Here is a 19305-nt window from a genome sequence, read left to right on the forward strand (position 1 = left end):
TGATATATTTTAAAACAAAAATACTGAGCCAAAATACTATTGTAATGTCATCTTACAAATATTTTAAACTTAGAAAATAAAAGTTAAATTTTAGTTAGCACAAAAAGGGTTAAATTGGCCTTTTGGCATTTTTTGTTATGCTCCTATTTCTCAAGCATGCACACCCGTACCCTCCTTTTTAACTGCCTTGCATCTCTATATACTCCATCTTTCTCCTGAATAGGAAATCTGCAATAAAGAACAGTTATGAATGGTCTTTTGTCACATTTTTCATCACAGTAAATTTAAGACATTTTTGTATACACTGCAAAGAGTATTTTGTATTAATTCACCCTGATATTGTCTTAACTACTCATATAACCAATTACTTATGCACAGCTAGAATACCTTAGATCTGTGCCTCTGAAGTGGGTTTACATATATGCCATTATTACTACTTGTTGCTCATAATGAGATTCTTCAGTGTATATGTTAAGAGGTTATTTACATAAGTGTGTTTTAACAAGTCTGTAGAACAGAGCATTAAAGTCCTTTCAAGAGGTTGAAAAATGCAAATGCAAAACATGCAAATGCAATGTGTGTATTGGTCCACATGTGTGTCTTGACTACAATATTTCTTAATAGATACAGTTTATATAACATAACTATATGTATATCTACCCACATGGAATGCAATTTAGTTTTCAAAAGCGGCCTTCATGGTATTCAATATGGAAAATCAATAATTACAAGAATTGACTTTGGCATGTTGTATGACCTTGTAGGAAACAATAGTGTTTATTCATTTTTACTAAGTGAATATGGCATTATTATTAAGTGAAAGTAAGGAATAAAGTTAGTGAGAGGTTACCAACAAATAAATTGCATTATGGAAGAGAAGGATACCGTATTTTCTTGACTATAAGAAGCACTTTTTAGCAAGAAAAAATCTTGCTAAAAAGTCCCTGCGTCTTATAGTCCGGAGGTCAGGAGGATCCAGCACTGCCAGACCCTCCTGACCTCTGTAAGGGAGATCGGGTGATGCCCTAATACAGAGCTGCACCCGATCTCCCACAGAGGAGCCTCCGTACTGCTCTCTTCCTACAGGACCTGCAGTGATGTCAGAATCATGTGACTGATCACATGCTTCTTACATCACCACAGGTCTCATACTGCCAGGCTGCTCTGGGACAGGGGAAGAAGAAGAAGAATGGGGGTAGTATGTGTGTGTGTGTGTGTGTATGTGTATATATATATACATATATATATATATATATATATATATATATATATATATGTGTGTGTGTATATAGGTGAACTGAGTGTGCATAGGTGAACAGAGTGCGTAGGGGAACAGAGTGCGTAGGTGAGCTGAGTGCATATAGGTGAGCTGAGTGTGTATAGTTGAGCTGTGTGTATGTGGATGGATGATGCAGAGCTTAGTGTGTAAATGTATGTCTGTGTGTGCTGTGCTTTAGTGCGACTAACAGGGATATTTTAATTGGTGTAAAATATATTTTTCCTTTTTTTGGAAGCCTAAATCTGGGGTGCGTCCTATAGTAAGAAACGTCTTATAGTCCAAAAAATACATCTTGTGATATACACCGGAAACAAATCATATTACATTGTGGATGTGTTCATTATAAATGTATGTGCAGCTTTATACTTCAAAAGTTATATGAGAACTTTTTAATGTGTCTGAAATTAGAGGTTTCCATAAAAAAATAAAATTTCTTTGCTTATGATAAGCAGTTATAAAATTTACATGTATCAAAAATGTGCAGTGTATAGAAATCTCCGCAGATTGTGGGTAAAAGGCCCTCTCTGAAGATTTAAAGGAAACCTACCACTTGTAGTGGCAGGTTTCCGATGGAAATACCGGGCACCAGCTCAGGGTGAGCTGGTGCCGGAGCTTATTTTAGTTAGTGTTTTAAACCGCGGTATCGCGGTTTAAAACACTTTTTAAACGTTATAGCCGGCGCAGGCAGGTACGCGCTCGGCGCTTACCGTGCACGCGGCTCTCATTCACTTCCTATGTAGCCGCGCGCACGGTAAGCGCCAAGCGCGTACCTGCCTGCGCCGGCTATAAAGTTTAAAAAGTGTTTTAAACCGCGATACCGCGGTTTAAAACACTAACTAAAATAAGCTCCGGCACCAGCTCACCCTGAGCTGGTGCCCGGTATTTCCATCGGAAACCTGCCACTACAAGTGATAGGTTTCCTTTAACACTGATATGCAGACTTCAGACACGGCAATTCTGAAAATCTTTGTGTAGAGAGCACATAGCTCTTCAGGATGAAGCATCTTCCACTTGCACAGCTGCACCCTTGGATCAAAGTACAATAAACAAACAGAATGAGAAGAAACTATCCTTCCAGAAGGAAGGAATAATATTGTAGGAAATGTATGAAGAATACTGAATAGAGATGAGCGAACATACTCGTCCGAGCTTGATGCTCGATCGAGCATTAGCGTACTCGTAACTGCTCGTTGCTCGGACGAGTATTTCGCCCGCTCGAGAAAATGGCAGCTCCCGCCGTTTTGCTTTTTGGCGGCCAGAAACAGAGCCAATCACAAGCCAGGAGACTCTGCACTCCACCCAGCATGACGTGGTACCCTTACACGTAGATAGCAGTGGTTGGCTGGCCAGATCAGGTGACCCTGGGATAGACTAGCCGCTGCCCGCGCTGCTCGGATCATTCTCTGTCTGGATGCCGCTAGGGAGAGAGCTGCTGCTGCTCAGGGAAAGCGTTAGGGTGTTCTATTAGCTTACTGTTAGGCAGGAGTGATTCTTAAAGAACCCAACAGCCCTTCTTAGGGCTACAATAACGTTATAATTTTTTTTTTTTTTTATTTGCAGCTAGTACCATATTGTGAGGAATTAGCAGGGGGACTTGCTACCGTTGTGTTTAGCTCTTAGTGACACACATATCCACCTCAAACACCAAAGTGGGAAAATTTATTAGGGGTTTGAGTAGAATTAGGCACAGTCTGCCAGTTTCTTTTTATTTTACGTTTATTTTTTTCATAACTCAGCGTCATCTCATCTGGCATAGTAGTGTGCTGTAATACTTGGCTAGAAAATAGCCATAGGAGAATACAAACGTCTTAATTACGCCTGCAGTAGCGTTATATATATTTGATTTCTGGTTGATCTGCTGGTGGCTGCACTTGCTGCAGTGCATCTACTATCAAATTGGGAGCAATTTGGAGTCAGACTTGCGACCACTGTGTTTTAGTGACGCACATATCCATCGCAAAGACCGAAGTGGGAAAATTTATTAGGGCCCGGGGTTGTATTTCAATTAGGCACAGTCTGCCAGTTTCTTTTTATTTTACGTTTATTTTTTTCATAACTCAGCGTCATCTCATCTGGCATAGTAGTGTGCTGTTATACTTGGCTAGAAAATAGCCATAGGAGAATACAAACGTCTTAATTACGCCTACAGTAGCGTTATATATATTTGATTTCTGGTTGATCTGCTGGTGGCTGTACTTGCTGCAGTGCATCTACTATCAAATTGGGAGCAATTTGGAGTCAGACTTGCGACCACTGTGTTTTAGTGACGCACATATCCATCGCAAAGACCGAAGTGGGAAAATTTATTAGGGCCCGGGGTTGTATTTCAACTAGGCACAGTCTGCCATTTCCTTTTTTATTTTACGTTTATTTTTTTCATAACTCAGCGTCATCTCATCTGGCATAGTAGTGTGCTGTAATACTTGGCTAGAAAATAGCCATAGCAATAGGATAGCATCGTTTGGTTTTAAAAACTAAAAAACACAAAAAAAAAAAAAAAAAAAGTTAAAAAAAAAATACAAGTTATAACTCTCATTTTCAAAATGTTTAACCCGAGGGCTAGGGGTAGAGGACGAGGGCGGGGACGTGGGCGTCCAACTACTGCAGGGGTCAGAGGCCGTGGTCCTGGGCGGGGTGAGACACCACCTGCTTATGAGGGAGCAGGGGAACGCCGCAGAGCTACACTCCCTAGGTTCATGTCTGAAGTTACTGGGACTCGTGGTAGAGCACTGTTGAGGCCAGAACAGTGCGAACAGGTGATGTCGTGGATTGCCGACAATGCTTCGAGCAATTTGTCCACCAGTCAGTCTTCCACGCAGTCCACCCATGTCACCGAAATCGGCACTCCTCCAGCTCCTGCACCTCAGCCTCCTCCCCCCCAGTCTGCCCCCTCCCAGCAAAATTTGCCATTTGAACCGGCATACTCTGAGGAACTGTTTTCTGGACCCTTCCCACAGTCACAAACCACTTGTCCGGTTGCTGATGAGCAATTTTCTGATGCCCAGGTTTTCCACCAGTCGCAGTCTGTGGGTGATGATGACCTTGTTGACGTAGTGGAAGAAGTGTGTAAAGAGGTGTCCGACGATGAGGAGACACGGTTGTCAGACAGTGGGGAAGTTGTTGTCAGGGCAGGAAGTCCGAGGGGGGAGCAGACTGAGGGATCGGAGGATGATGAGGTGACAGACCCAAGCTGGGTTGAGAGGCCGGGTGAACACAGTGCTTCTGAGACGGAGGAGAGTCCTCGACCAGAACAGGTTGGAAGAGGCAGTGGTGGGGCCAGACGGAGAGGCAGGGCCAGAGCTGGTGCATCAGCGCCAAATGTGTCAACTAGTGAAGCTCCCGTGGCGAGGGCTCCTGCGGCGAGGGCTAGATTTTCAGAAGTCTGGAGGTTCTTTAAGGAAACACCGGATGACCGACGGACTGTGGTGTGCCACATTTGCCAAACCAGGATCAGCAGGGGTTCCACCACTACTAGCTTAACTACCACCAGTATGCGCAGGCATATGAATGCTAAACACCCCACTCAGTGGCAACAAGCGCGTTCACCTCCGGCCGTGCACACCACTGCTCCTTCCCCTGTGTCAGCTGATAGTCAGCCCCCTGCCCAGGACCCTGCCACAAAAACCCCATCGTCACCTCCACGATCCTCCACAGCATCCACCAGCGTTCAGCTCTCCATACCCCAGACGCTGGAGCGGAAACGCAAATATAGTGCAACCCACCCGCACGCCCAAGCCCTTAATGTGCACATTTCCAGATTGCTAAGCCTGGAGATGCTGCCCTATAGGCTAGTAGAGACCGAGGCCTTTCGCAGCCTCATGGCGGCGGCCGCCCCTCGGTATTCGGTCCCCAGCCGCCACTACTTTTCCCGATGTGCCGTCCCAGCCCTGCACCAGCACGTGTCAGACAACATAATCCGTGCCCTGACCAACGCCGTTTCTGACAAGGTCCACCTGACCACGGACACGTGGACGAGTGCTGCCGGGCAGGGCCACTATATATCTCTGACGGCACATTGGGTTAACTTGGTGGAGGCTGGGACCGAGTGTGACCCTGCGGCTGGTCATATACTGCCGACGCCGAGGATTGCGGGGCCTACCTCGGTCCAGGTGTTTGAGGCCTACTATGCCTCCTCCTCCTCCCACCCCTCCTCCACCTCCTCCTCCGAACGACCATCCGTGGGCATGGCGCCATCAGTCGGTAGCTCTAGGCACAGCAGCAGTGCCGTCGCTAAGCGACAGCAGGCGGTGCTCAAACTGCTGAGCCTAGGCGATAAAAGGCACACCGCCCAAGAACTATTACAGGGCATCACGGCGCAGACTGATCTGTGGCTGGCACCGCTGAACCTGAAGCCAGGCATGGTTGTGTGTGACAACGGCCGTAACCTGGTGGCGGCTCTGCAACTCGGCAGACTGACACATGTGCCATGCCTGGCCCATGTGTTAAATCTGATAGTTCAGCGTTTCCTCAAGACATACCCCAATCTGTCTGATTTGCTCACGAAGGTGCGCCGCATCTGTGCGCATTTCAGGAAGTCCAGCACAGATGCTGCCACTCTCAGGGCAGCGCAGCGCCGCCTCCAACTGCCCGCTCACCGACTGTTGTGCGACGTGCCCACGAGGTGGAATTCAACACTGACCATGTTATCCAGAGTTTACCAGCAGCGCCGAGCGATTGTAGACTGCCAGATGTCAACTTCCACCAGAACTGGTAGTCAGGTCAGTCAGCTTCCTCAAGTCTACAATGAGGAGTGGACGTGGATGTCTGATATCTGTCAGGTGCTGAGTAACTTTGAGGAGTCAACACAGATGGTCAGTGGCGATGCCGCCATCATCAGCCTCACCATCCCGCTGCTTGGCCTGTTGAAAAACTCTCTGGTCAGCATGAAGTCGGAAGCTTTGCGCTCCTCACAAGAGACAGGGGAAGAAGATTCCCTTGTTGATAGCCAAAGCACCCTTAGGTCTGTTTCTCAGCGCATATCGGAGGAGGTGGAGGTGGAGGAGGATGAGGAGGAAGAGGAGGAGAATGTTGGCGAGACACAAGAGGGGACCATTGTTGAGTCCTACACTGTTGAGCGTGTATGGGCAGAAGAAGAGGAGTTGGAGGAGGAGGAAATGGACAGTCAGGCCAGTGAGGGGAGTGAATTCTTACGCGTTGGTACTCTGGCGCATATGGCAGATTTCATGCTAGGCTGCCTATCCCGTGACCCTCGCGTTCAAAGAATTTATTCCAGCACCGATTACTGGGTGTTCACTCTCCTGGACCCACGGTACAAGCAAAATCTTTCCACTCTCATCCCTGGAGAGGAAAGGAGTGTGAGAATGCATGAATACCAGCAGGCCCTGGTGCACAAGCTGAAACAGTATTTCCCTTCTGACAGCGCTAGCGGCAGAGTGCGTAGTTCTGCGGGACAAGTAGCGAGGGAGAGTAGGCGAGCAGGCAGCTTGTCCAGCACTGGCAAGGGTACGCTTTACAAGGCTTTTGCCAGCTTTATGTCACCCCAGCAAGACACTGTCACCTGTCCCCAGTCTCGGCAGAGTAGGGCTGATCTTTACAGAAAGATGGTGAGGGAGTACGTAGCTGACCATACCATCGTCCTAAATGATCACACAGCTCCCTACAACTACTGGGTTTCAAAGCTGGACATGTGGCACGAACTGGCGCTCTACGCCTTGGAGGTTCTTGCCTGCCCTGCCGCTAGCGTCTTGTCAGAGCGGGTTTTCAGTGCAGCTGGTGGCATCATCACCGATAAGCGTACACGCCTGTCGACTGACAGCGCTGACAGGCTGACGCTTATCAAGATGAATAAAGCATGGATTTCTCCTAATTTCAAATCTCCAGCAGGTGAAGGAAGCTCAACCTGAATAATTTATCCACTCCTCCTCCTCCTCATTTTCCTCCTTCTCCTCCTCTTTCTACAGTAAAGCAGAGGAAACTGGCTGTTTTTTGACAGGGCCCACTGGCTCTAGGTATAGTACTTTATGCATTTAATTTTTCTGGAGGGCCACCGACACGGTCCTCTGTTTTAAACAATTTTTGGGAGTGCCACATACAGGCACTCAATCTATTCCATTTTTCTGGAGGGCCACCTACCTGCTCCTCTGGTTTGAAAAATTTTTTGGACTGCCACATACAGGCACTCAATCTATTCCATTTTTCTGGAGGGCCACCTACCTGCTCCTCTGGTTTGAAAAATTTTTTGGACTGCCACATACAGGCACTATCCAAATTGAATTGTCTCCATAGCAGCCTCCACACGTTGTCTCCATTGCTACCTCCAAAAGTCGTCCATATAGCTGCCTCCATACATCGTCCCTTTATCAAACGAGGTTTGTCAGGCCGAAATTTGGGTTGTTTTCATGGATTCCACATCAAAGTTGTTAACTTTGTCGCCACCCTGCTGTGTTATCCACAAAATACACTGGCAAACTTTTACCATTTACGGATATTATTTCAGCGCTTCTTGCGCATCTGTTTACATTCCCCTCACCCGCCATATCCTAAACTTATAAGAACGCTACTACACTTGATCTTATACAAAAGGTTCTTAGAAGTGCTGTTTGGGGAGTAGCCTAGAGACAGGGGCTTGGATTGGCGAAAGCTCGCCTAGCAGCGGAGCGCCAGCTCCATGCGCATCATGCGCTTCTTGCGCATCTGTTTACATTCCCCTCACCCGCCATATCCTAAACTTATAAGAACGCTACTACACTTGATCTTATACAAAAGGTTCTTAGAAGTGCTGTTTGGGGAGTAGCCTAGAGACAGGGGCTTGGATTGGCGAAAGCTCGCCTAGCAGCGGAGCGCCAGCTCCATGCGCATCATGCGCTTCTTGCGCATCTGTTTACATTCCCCTCACCCGCCATATCCTAAACTTATAAGAACGCTACTACACTTGATCTTATACAAAAGGTTCTTAGAAGTGCTGTTTGGGGAGTAGCCTAGAGACAGGGGCTTGGATTGGCGAAAGCTCGCCTAGCAGCGGAGCGCCAGCTCCATGCGCATCATGCGCTTCTTGCGCATCTGTTTACATTCCCCTCACCCGCCATATCCCAAACTTATAAGAACGCTACTACACTTAACTTGGTGCAGGCTGGGACCGAGTCTGACCCTGGGGCTGGTCATATACTGCCGACGCAGAGGATTGCGGGGCCTACCTCGGTCCAGGTCTCAAAGGCCTACTATACCTCCAAATCCTCCCACCCCTCCTCCACCTCCTCCTCCTCCGAATTACCATCCGTGGGCATGGCGCCATCAGTCGGTAGCTCTAGGCACAGCAGCAGTGCCGTTGCTAAGCGACAGCAGGCGGTGCTCAAACTGCTGAGCCTAGGTGATAAAAGGCACACCGCCCAAGAGCTATTGCAGGGCATTCCACATCAAACTTGTTAACTTTGTCGCCACCCTGCTGTGTAAGCCACAAAATATACTGGAAAACTTTTTTCATTTACGGATATTATTTCAGCGCTTCTTGCGCAGATGTTTACATTCCCCTCACCCGCCATATCCCAAACTTATAAGAACGCTACTACACTTGATCTTATCCGAAAGGTTCTTAGAAGTGCTGTTTGGGGAGTAGCCTAGAGACAGGGGCTTGGATTGGCGAAAGCTCGCCTGGCAGCGGAGCGCCAGCTCCATGCCAAGAACCAACTAACATAGTTTTAACTGCAGTACCTTTAATCTACTACTAGTTCACTGCCTCCATACATCGTCCCCTTATCAAACGAGCTGTGTCAGGCAGAATTTTGGATTGTTTTCATGGCTTCCATGTTAACTTTGTCGCCACCCTGCTGTGTAATCCACAAAATATACTGGCAAACTTTTATCATGTACCAATATTATTTGAGCGCTTCTTGCTCACCTTCTTTGGTTCCTCTCTGCTACCCATTGGTTTGAAGCCTGAGTCCATTTAGGGTATGTCGCCATGCCACTCTCTAGCCTTCCGCTGCTGCCGCTGCCTCTGCATGCCGTCCCCTATAGTGTCAGGGTCAATTATTGGATGTTTTAGATGCTATCTAGCTTCATTCTGTCACTCTGTCATGGCCATGCTGTTGCCCATAATTTTGGCATAATGGTGCGATTAAGCAGCCTCAGAGGCATCCATGCATGCTGCCCCTGCTGTTTCCTGTCCATTTCCGTGGTGTTTCCATCCTTTTCTGAGGTTCCCAGGTGTTTGGCCAAGCTTCCCTGTGCAGAGCCTTGGTCCCCTTGAAAAATGCTCGAGTCTCCCATTGACTTCAATGGGGCTCGTTACTCGAAACGAGCACTCGAGCATCGGGAAAAGTTCGTCTCGAATAACGAGTACCCGAGCATTTTAGTGCTCGCTCATCTCTAATACTGAACTAATGGTTAACAGTAGGGATACATTTTTAGGTTAGGAGTAGAGATGAGCGAGCACTAAAATGCTCGGGTACTCGTTATTCGAGACGAACTTTTCCCGATGCTCGAGTGCTCGTTTCGAGTAACGAGCCCCATTGAAGTCAATGGGAGACTCGAGCATTTTTCAAGGGGACCAAGGCTCTGCACAGGGAAGCTTGGCCAAACACCTGGGAACCTCAGAAAAGGATGGAAACACCACGGAAATGGACAGGAAACAGCAGGGGCAGCATGCATGGATGCCTCTGAGGCTGCTTAATCGCACCATTATGCCAAAATTATGGGCAACAGCATGGCCATGACAGAGTGACAGAATGAAGCTAGATAGCATCTAAAACATCCAATAATTGACCCTGACACTATAGGGGACGGCATGCAGAGGCAGCGGCAGCAGCGGAAGGCTAGAGAGTGGCATGGCGACATACCCTAAATGGACTCAGGCTTCAAACCAATGGGTAGCAGAGAGGAACCAAAGAAGGTGAGCAAGAAGCGCTCAAATAATATTGGTACATGATAAAAGTTTGCCAGTATATTTTGTGGATTACACAGCAGGGTGGCGACAAAGTTAACATGGAAGCCATGAAAACAATCCAAAATTCTGCCTGACACAGCTCGTTTGATAAGGGGACGATGTATGGAGGCAGTGAACTAGTAGTAGATTAAAGGTACTGCAGTTAAAACTATGTTAGTTGGTTCTTGGCATGGAGCTGGCGCTCCGCTGCCAGGCGAGCTTTCGCCAATCCAAGCCCCTGTCTCTAGGCTACTCCCCAAACAGCACTTCTAAGAACCTTTCGGATAAGATCAAGTGTAGTAGCGTTCTTATAAGTTTGGGATATGGCGGGTGAGGGGAATGTAAACATCTGCGCAAGAAGCGCTGAAATAATATCCGTAAATGAAAAAAGTTTTCCAGTATATTTTGTGGCTTACACAGCAGGGTGGCGACAAAGTTAACAAGTTTGATGTGGAATGCCCTGCAATAGCTCTTGGGCGGTGTGCCTTTTATCACCTAGGCTCAGCAGTTTGAGCACCGCCTGCTGTCGCTTAGCAACGGCACTGCTGCTGTGCCTAGAGCTACCGACTGATGGCGCCATGCCCACGGATGGTAATTCGGAGGAGGAGGAGGTGGAGGAGGGGTGGGAGGATTTGGAGGTATAGTAGGCCTTTGAGACCTGGACCGAGGTAGGCCCCGCAATCCTCTGCGTCGGCAGTATATGACCAGCCCCAGGGTCAGACTCGGTCCCAGCCTGCACCAAGTTAAGTGTAGTAGCGTTCTTATAAGTTTGGGATATGGCGGGTGAGGGGAATGTAAACAGATGCGCAAGAAGCGCATGATGCGCATGGAGCTGGCGCTCCGCTGCTAGGCGAGCTTTCGCCAATCCAAGCCCCTGTCTCTAGGCTACTCCCCAAACAGCACTTCTAAGAACCTTTTGTATAAGATCAAGTGTAGTAGCGTTCTTATAAGTTTAGGATATGGCGGGTGAGGGGAATGTAAACAGATGCGCAAGAAGCGCATGATGCGCATGGAGCTGGCGCTCCGCTGCTAGGCGAGCTTTCGCCAATCCAAGCCCCTGTCTCTAGGCTACTCCCCAAACAGCACTTCTAAGAACCTTTTGTATAAGATCAAGTGTAGTAGCGTTCTTATAAGTTTAGGATATGGCGGGTGAGGGGAATGTAAACAGATGCGCAAGAAGCGCATGATGCGCATGGAGCTGGCGCTCCGCTGCTAGGCGAGCTTTCGCCAATCCAAGCCCCTGTCTCTAGGCTACTCCCCAAACAGCACTTCTAAGAACCTTTTGTATAAGATCAAGTGTAGTAGCGTTCTTATAAGTTTAGGATATGGCGGGTGAGGGGAATGTAAACAGATGCGCAAGAAGCGCTGAAATAATATCCGTAAATGGTAAAAGTTTGCCAGTGTATTTTGTGGATAACACAGCAGGGTGGCGACAAAGTTAACAACTTTGATGTGGAATCCATGAAAACAACCCAAATTTCGGCCTGACAAACCTCGTTTGATAAAGGGACGATGTATGGAGGCAGCTATATGGACGACTTTTGGAGGTAGCAATGGAGACAACGTGTGGAGGCTGCTATGGAGACAATTCAATTTGGATAGTGCCTGTATGTGGCAGTCCAAAAAATTTTTCAAACCAGAGGAGCAGGTAGGTGGCCCTCCAGAAAAATGGAATAGATTGAGTGCCTGTATGTGGCAGTCCAAAAAATTTTTCAAACCAGAGGAGCAGGTAGGTGGCCCTCCAGAAAAATGGAATAGATTGAGTGCCTGTATGTGGCACTCCCAAAAATTGTTTAAAACAGAGGACCGTGTCGGTGGCCCTCCAGAAAAATTAAATGCATAAAGTACTATACCTAGAGCCAGTGGGCCCTGTCAAAAAACAGCCAGTTTCCTCTGCTTTACTGTAGAAAGAGGAGGAGAAGGAGGAAAATGAGGAGGAGGAGGAGTGGATAAATTATTCAGGTTGAGCTTCCTTCACCTGCTGGAGATTTGAAATTAGGAGAAATCCATGCTTTATTCATCTTGATAAGCGTCAGCCTGTCAGCGCTGTCAGTCGACAGGCGTGTACGCTTATCGGTGATGATGCCACCAGCTGCACTGAAAACCCGCTCTGACAAGACGCTAGCGGCAGGGCAGGCAAGAACCTCCAAGGCGTAGAGCGCCAGTTCGTGCCACATGTCCAGCTTTGAAACCCAGTAGTTGTAGGGAGCTGTGTGATCATTTAGGACGATGGTATGGTCAGCTACGTACTCCCTCACCATCTTTCTGTAAAGATCAGCCCTACTCTGCCGAGACTGGGGACAGGTGACAGTGTCTTGCTGGGGTGACATAAAGCTGGCAAAAGCCTTGTAAAGCGTACCCTTGCCAGTGCTGGACAAGCTGCCTGCTCGCCTACTCTCCCTCGCTACTTGTCCCGCAGAACTACGCACTCTGCCGCTAGCGCTGTCAGAAGGGAAATACTGTTTCAGCTTGTGCACCAGGGCCTGCTGGTATTCATGCATTCTCACACTCCTTTCCTCTCCAGGGATGAGAGTGGAAAGATTTTGCTTGTACCGTGGGTCCAGGAGAGTGAACACCCAGTAATCGGTGCTGGAATAAATTCTTTGAACGCGAGGGTCACGGGATAGGCAGCCTATCATGAAATCTGCCATATGCGCCAGAGTACCAACGCGTAAGAATTCACTCCCCTCACTGGCCTGACTGTCCATTTCCTCCTCCTCCAACTCCTCCAACTCCTCTTCTTCTGCCCATACACGCTCAACAGTGTAGGACTCAACAATGGTCCCCTCTTGTGTCTCGCCAACATTCTCCTCCTCTTCCTCCTCATCCTCCTCCACCTCCACCTCCTCCGATATGCGCTGAGAAACAGACCTAAGGGTGCTTTGGCTATCAACAAGGGAATCTTCTTCCCCTGTCTCTTGTGAGGAGCGCAAAGCTTCCGACTTCATGCTGACCAGAGAGTTTTTCAACAGGCCAAGCAGCGGGATGGTGAGGCTGATGATGGCGGCATCGCCACTGACCATCTGTGTTGACTCCTCAAAGTTACTCAGCACCTGACAGATATCAGACATCCACGTCCACTCCTCATTGTAGACTTGAGGAAGCTGACTGACCTGACTACCAGTTCTGGTGGAAGTTGACATCTGGCAGTCTACAATCGCTCGGCGCTGCTGGTAAACTCTGGATAACATGGTCAGTGTTGAATTCCACCTCGTGGGCACGTCGCACAACAGTCGGTGAGCGGGCAGTTGGAGGCGGCGCTGCGCTGCCCTGAGAGTGGCAGCATCTGTGCTGGACTTCCTGAAATGCGCACAGATGCGGCGCACCTTCGTGAGCAAATCAGACAGATTGGGGTATGTCTTGAGGAAACGCTGAACTATCAGATTTAACACATGGGCCAGGCATGGCACATGTGTCAGTCTGCCGAGTTGCAGAGCCGCCACCAGGTTACGGCCGTTGTCACACACAACCATGCCTGGCTTCAGGTTCAGCGGTGCCAGCCACAGATCAGTCTGCGCCGTGATGCCCTGTAATAGTTCTTGGGCGGTGTGCCTTTTATCGCCTAGGCTCAGCAGTTTGAGCACCGCCTGCTGTCGCTTAGCGACGGCACTGCTGCTGTGCCTAGAGCTACCGACTGATGGCGCCATGCCCACGGATGGTCGTTCGGAGGAGGAGGTGGAGGAGGGGTGGGAGGAGGAGGAGGCATAGTAGGCCTCAAACACCTGGACCGAGGTAGGCCCCGCAATCCTCGGCGTCGGCAGTATATGACCAGCCGCAGGGTCACACTCGGTCCCAGCCTCCACCAAGTTAACCCAATGTGCCGTCAGAGATATATAGTGGCCCTGCCCGGCAGCACTCGTCCACGTGTCCGTGGTCAGGTGGACCTTGTCAGAAACGGCGTTGGTCAGGGCACGGATTATGTTGTCTGACACGTGCTGGTGCAGGGCTGGGACGGCACATCGGGAAAAGTAGTGGCGGCTGGGGACCGAATACCGAGGGGCGGCCGCCGCCATGAGGCTGCGAAAGGCCTCGGTCTCTACTAGCCTATAGGGCAGCATCTCCAGGCTTAGCAATCTGGAAATGTGCACATTAAGGGCTTGGGCGTGCGGGTGGGTTGCACAATATTTGCGTTTCCGCTCCAGCGTCTGGGGTATGGAGAGCTGAACGCTGGTGGATGCTGTGGAGGATCGTGGAGGTGACGATGGGGTTTTTGTGGCAGGGTCCTGGGCAGGGGGCTGACTATCAGCTGACACAGGGGAAGGAGCAGTGGTGTGCACGGCCGGAGGTGAACGCGCTTGTTGCCACTGAGTGGGGTGTTTAGCATTCATATGCCTGCGCATACTGGTGGTAGTTAAGCTAGTAGTGGTGGAACCCCTGCTGATCCTGGTTTGGCAAATGTGGCACACCACAGTCCGTCGGTCATCCGGTGTTTCCTTAAAGAACCTCCAGACTTCTGAAAATCTAGCCCTCGCCGCAGGAGCCCTCGCCACGGGAGCTTCACTAGTTGACACATTTGGCGCTGATGCACCAGCTCTGGCCCTGCCTCTCCGTCTGGCCCCACCACTGCCTCTTCCAACCTGTTCTGGTCGAGGACTCTCCTCCGTCTCAGAAGCACTGTGTTCACCCGGCCTCTCAACCCAGCTTGGGCCTGTCACCTCATCATCCTCCGATCCCTCAGTCTGCTCCCCCCTCGGACTTCCTGCCCTGACAACAACTTCCCCACTGTCTGACAACCGTGTCTCCTCATCGTCGGACACCTCTTTACACACTTCTTCCACTACGTCAACAAGGTCATCATCACCCACAGACTGCGACTGGTGGAAAACCTGGGCATCAGAAAATTGCTCATCAGCAACCGGACAAGTGGTTTGTGACTGTGGGAAGGGTCCAGAAAACAGTTCCTCAGAGTATGCCGGTTCAAATGGCAAATTTTGCTGGGAGGGGGCAGACTGGGGGGGAGGAGGCTGAGGTGCAGGAGCTGGAGGAGTGCCGATTTCGGTGACATGGGTGGACTGCGTGGAAGACTGACTGGTGGACAAATTGCTCGAAGCATTGTCGGCAATCCACGACATCACCTGTTCGCACTGTTCTGGCCTCAACAGTGCTCTACCACGAGTCCCAGTAACTTCAGACATGAACCTAGGGAGTGTAGCTCTGCGGCGTTCCCCTGCTCCCTCATAAGCAGGTGGTGTCTCACCCCGCCCAGGACCACGGCCTCTGACCCCTGCAGTAGTTGGACGCCCACGTCCCCGCCCTCGTCCTCTACCCCTAGCCCTCGGGTTAAACATTTTGAAAATGAGAGTTATAACTTGTATTTTTTTTTTAACTTTTTTTTTTTTTTTTTTTTTTGTGTTTTTTAGTTTTTAAAACCAAACGATGCTATCCTATTGCTATGGCTATTTTCTAGCCAAGTATTACAGCACACTACTATGCCAGATGAGATGACGCTGAGTTATGAAAAAAATAAACGTAAAATAAAAAAGGAAATGGCAGACTGTGCCTAGTTGAAATACAACCCCGGGCCCTAATAAATTTTCCCACTTCGGTCTTTGCGATGGATATGTGCGTCACTAAAACACAGTGGTCGCAAGTCTGACTCCAAATTGCTCCCAATTTGATAGTAGATGCACTGCAGCAAGTACAGCCACCAGCAGATCAACCAGAAATCAAATATATATAACGCTACTGTAGGCGTAATTAAGACGTTTGTATTCTCCTATGGCTATTTTCTAGCCAAGTATAACAGCACACTACTATGCCAGATGAGATGACGCTGAGTTATGAAAAAAATAAACGTAAAATAAAAAGAAACTGGCAGACTGTGCCTAATTGAAATACAACCCCGGGCCCTAATAAATTTTCCCACTTCGGTCTTTGCGATGGATATGTGCGTCACTAAAACACAGTGGTCGCAAGTCTGACTCCAAATTGCTCCCAATTTGATAGTAGATGCACTGCAGCAAGTACAGCCACCAGCAGATCAACCAGAAATCAAATATATATAACGCTACTGCAGGCGTAATTAAGACGTTTGTATTCTCCTATGGCTATTTTCTAGCCAAGTATTACAGCACACTACTATGCCAGATGAGATGACGCTGAGTTATGAAAAAAATAAACGTAAAATAAAAAGAAACTGGCAGACTGTGCCTAATTCTACTCAAACCCCTAATAAATTTTCCCACTTTGGTGTTTGAGGTGGATATGTGTGTCACTAAGAGCTAAACACAACGGTAGCAAGTCCCCCTGCTAATTCCTCACAATATGGTACTAGCTGCAAATAAAAAAAAAAAAAAATTATAACGTTATTGTAGCCCTAAGAAGGGCTGTTGGGTTCTTTAAGAATCACTCCTGCCTAACAGTAAGCTAATAGAACACCCTAACGCTTTCCCTGAGCAGCAGCAGCTCTCTCCCTAGCGGCATCCAGACAGAGAATGATCCGAGCAGCGCGGGCAGCGGCTAGTCTATCCCAGGGTCACCTGATCTGGCCAGCCAACCACTGCTATCTACGTGTAAGGGTACCACGTCATGCTGGGTGGAGTGCAGAGTCTCCTGGCTTGTGATTGGCTCTGTTTCTGGCCGCCAAAAAGCAAAACGGCGGGAGCTGCCATTTTCTCGAGCGGGCGAAATACTCGTCCGAGCAACGAGCAGTTACGAGTACGCTAATGCTCGATCGAGCATCAAGCTCGGACGAGTATGTTCGCTCATCTCTAGTTAGGAGTGGATCGTAATGTAAGGTTTCATAATGATGCACAAGATATAAAAGATTAAACCCTACCTTTCATTTTCTTTATCTAAGTAATTGTACACTACATATATTTGGATTTATCCTACACTGCAGTTCAAATTTGTGCACTGGGGAAGGAACAGCATCTATTATACAAGTATAATCCTGTACCTACTCCATTTTTAGTGGTGGCATCTCCTTGGTTGATTAGTTACATGTAGTAAGGTGAACATATTTTCAGGACTCAATCATCAATGGTGAATGTCTACTGAGTGAAATTTTAGTTTCCTTCTTTCCAAAAAAAAAACAACAATCCACTTTATGTATAACAGTGAATATTTGCACATAAATGAAAACAAGACAGTTTCCTAAACTGTGGCAAAAAATACTGACCATTTTACAACTCTGTAATAATATCTTTACTGCATGGCTGCATTATTATCTCAATCATAATAAAGTGAAATCTTGCATCCCAGAGACTGTGATCAGCAACATTATTGTAAAGAATTCACTTGTTTAAAATGAAGGAAACTCTGTATTTTCCAAACTAATTGAAATTAAATATTATCTCATGATTTAAGGTAGAATTAATGTGTAGAGCTTAAAGGGGTAGTCCCATCTGGGGATTTACATTTAATTAAATTCATTTGCCAAATATAAACATTTCTTCAATTGGATGTTATTTAAAAAAAATGCTCCCGTGTGAAGAGAATTTCTCTTAAATGTTTCCATGTTGTCCCCTAGAAACGAGATAGCTTCCCCGGATACGACCACCTCACATTTTGGCAGCAGTGGACGGATATACGCTATTGAGCTCTGCCTGACCACATGGATACAGCGTTTATTACCACAGGACGGCTGTGGGACATGCAGCAACTCCTCGGACATTTAATATTCAGAAACTTTTTGTTTCCTTGTGCAATCCCTGCAGCAGGGGTGGCCGTAACCAAGGACACAGTCTTGTTTCTAAGGGACCATATGACTACATTTATGAGAAATTATCTTCACACAGGAACATTTTGTTTAATAACATCCAATTGAAGAAATGTATATATATGGCAGATTAATTAAACTGAATGTAAATGCCCAGATGAGAATACCCCTTTAAGCTCCTACTTCCTGTCTGCATGTTATGTGATAGTAATAACTGAATGATGAAGAATAACGCATACTTTCTTCTTTTCTAGCGAGTTAAAGACAAGAGAGTGCCTGAAAAGTAAGTAATCTCTATAAATGTTAGGAAATGCCCATTAACACTTTCACCTGATTAGCTTACTAATCATTTTCTGTTTCCTGCAGCCATAAAATTAAAGGTAGCCCTCTAGTAGGAGGTGCACTGCAATAAAAGATATCTGCTGCACTGTTCGATTTCAATTGAGTCCCTTAAAATGAAACAACATTTGACTAAACATAAATGGCCAACATAACATCACTAAAACTTTCCATCAGTCAAAACTATATACCCCCCCCCCCCCCCCCACTACATGAACATAGAAGAAGGCATTTAAGAGACTAACAGACATTCCAATTTCTGGAGAGACCTGACGTGGGAGGTGAATAAAGAAATGGAGGAAACCAGAGAAAAGTACAGTTTACCGGGTAAACTCTAGATTTGTTATATGGTGGTTCTATTATGGATGCAGAGTTTATTTAACCTAAACCTGTATTAATAGAGATGATAAAATCTTTCCTGCCCCTCGTGTGTAGTCTCAGGTCCATGGATCAATAGAACAGTGGAACTAGGATTCCCTTATTTATGGATGTCCACCGGTATGGATGTCTACCATTAAGATAACTAGCCGTGTAAGGTAGAAACATAATAGCTTTAACTACAACACAATAACAATTACCCATGTTTTCACTTTATGTAAAACATATAAAAGACAAAGATAATTATAAATATAGCAAAGTGAATATAACATATTGGTAAACCCTACAGGTTTGCTGATTTTTCACATGTTTGGCATAATTGATGTATTGTTAATCAATTCTGACCTGGGCAGGGTTGAGGGGAATTTACTTTCATTCAATAAGCTGTTAATTTGTTAATGAGGACTTACAATTGTTAAGAAAATCCAATAAAGCAACTGGGCAGGATTACTGCCCTAAATTCTTTAAAAAGAACAATCAGTACAAGCTGACAATACAGTATCTCACATGGTAGGGAAATCGGTAAGCAAAGTCTTAATCACATGTCTGAAAATACTGTGGAACAGTATTTATATTGTTTATAATAATAACATTGTAATTCAATATAACAATACAGAAAAAAGTGAATTAATCTACAATACAGATTAAAACTCTAGACAGACGAATATAAAAAAAATACCATGTTCTCCAGAAGATCGGCATAGGTTAGTGCCTAAATTATTATAGACATACATTCTTTTATTCCAGCATATGGAGATCATTCACCCC

General features: G+C 47.1%; 1 protein-coding gene across 4 annotated transcripts in view; it reads left to right on the top strand.

Annotated features, from left to right (window-relative positions):
* Positions 1–19305, top strand: part of IMPG1 (interphotoreceptor matrix proteoglycan 1) — a 236679-nt gene that overhangs the window by 72292 nt on the left and 145082 nt on the right. For all 4 annotated transcript variants that reach the window (XM_072142085.1, XM_072142084.1, XM_072142086.1 and 1 more), the window contains exon 4: positions 18075–18103. In XM_072142085.1, coding sequence (XP_071998186.1) covers positions 18075–18103 — 29 coding nt within the window. The remainder of the gene's footprint in view (positions 1–18074; positions 18104–19305) is intronic.

This window comes from Engystomops pustulosus, chromosome 3 (genome assembly GCF_040894005.1).
Source record: "Engystomops pustulosus chromosome 3, aEngPut4.maternal, whole genome shotgun sequence".
NCBI classification, from domain to species: Eukaryota; Metazoa; Chordata; class Amphibia; order Anura; family Leptodactylidae; genus Engystomops; species Engystomops pustulosus.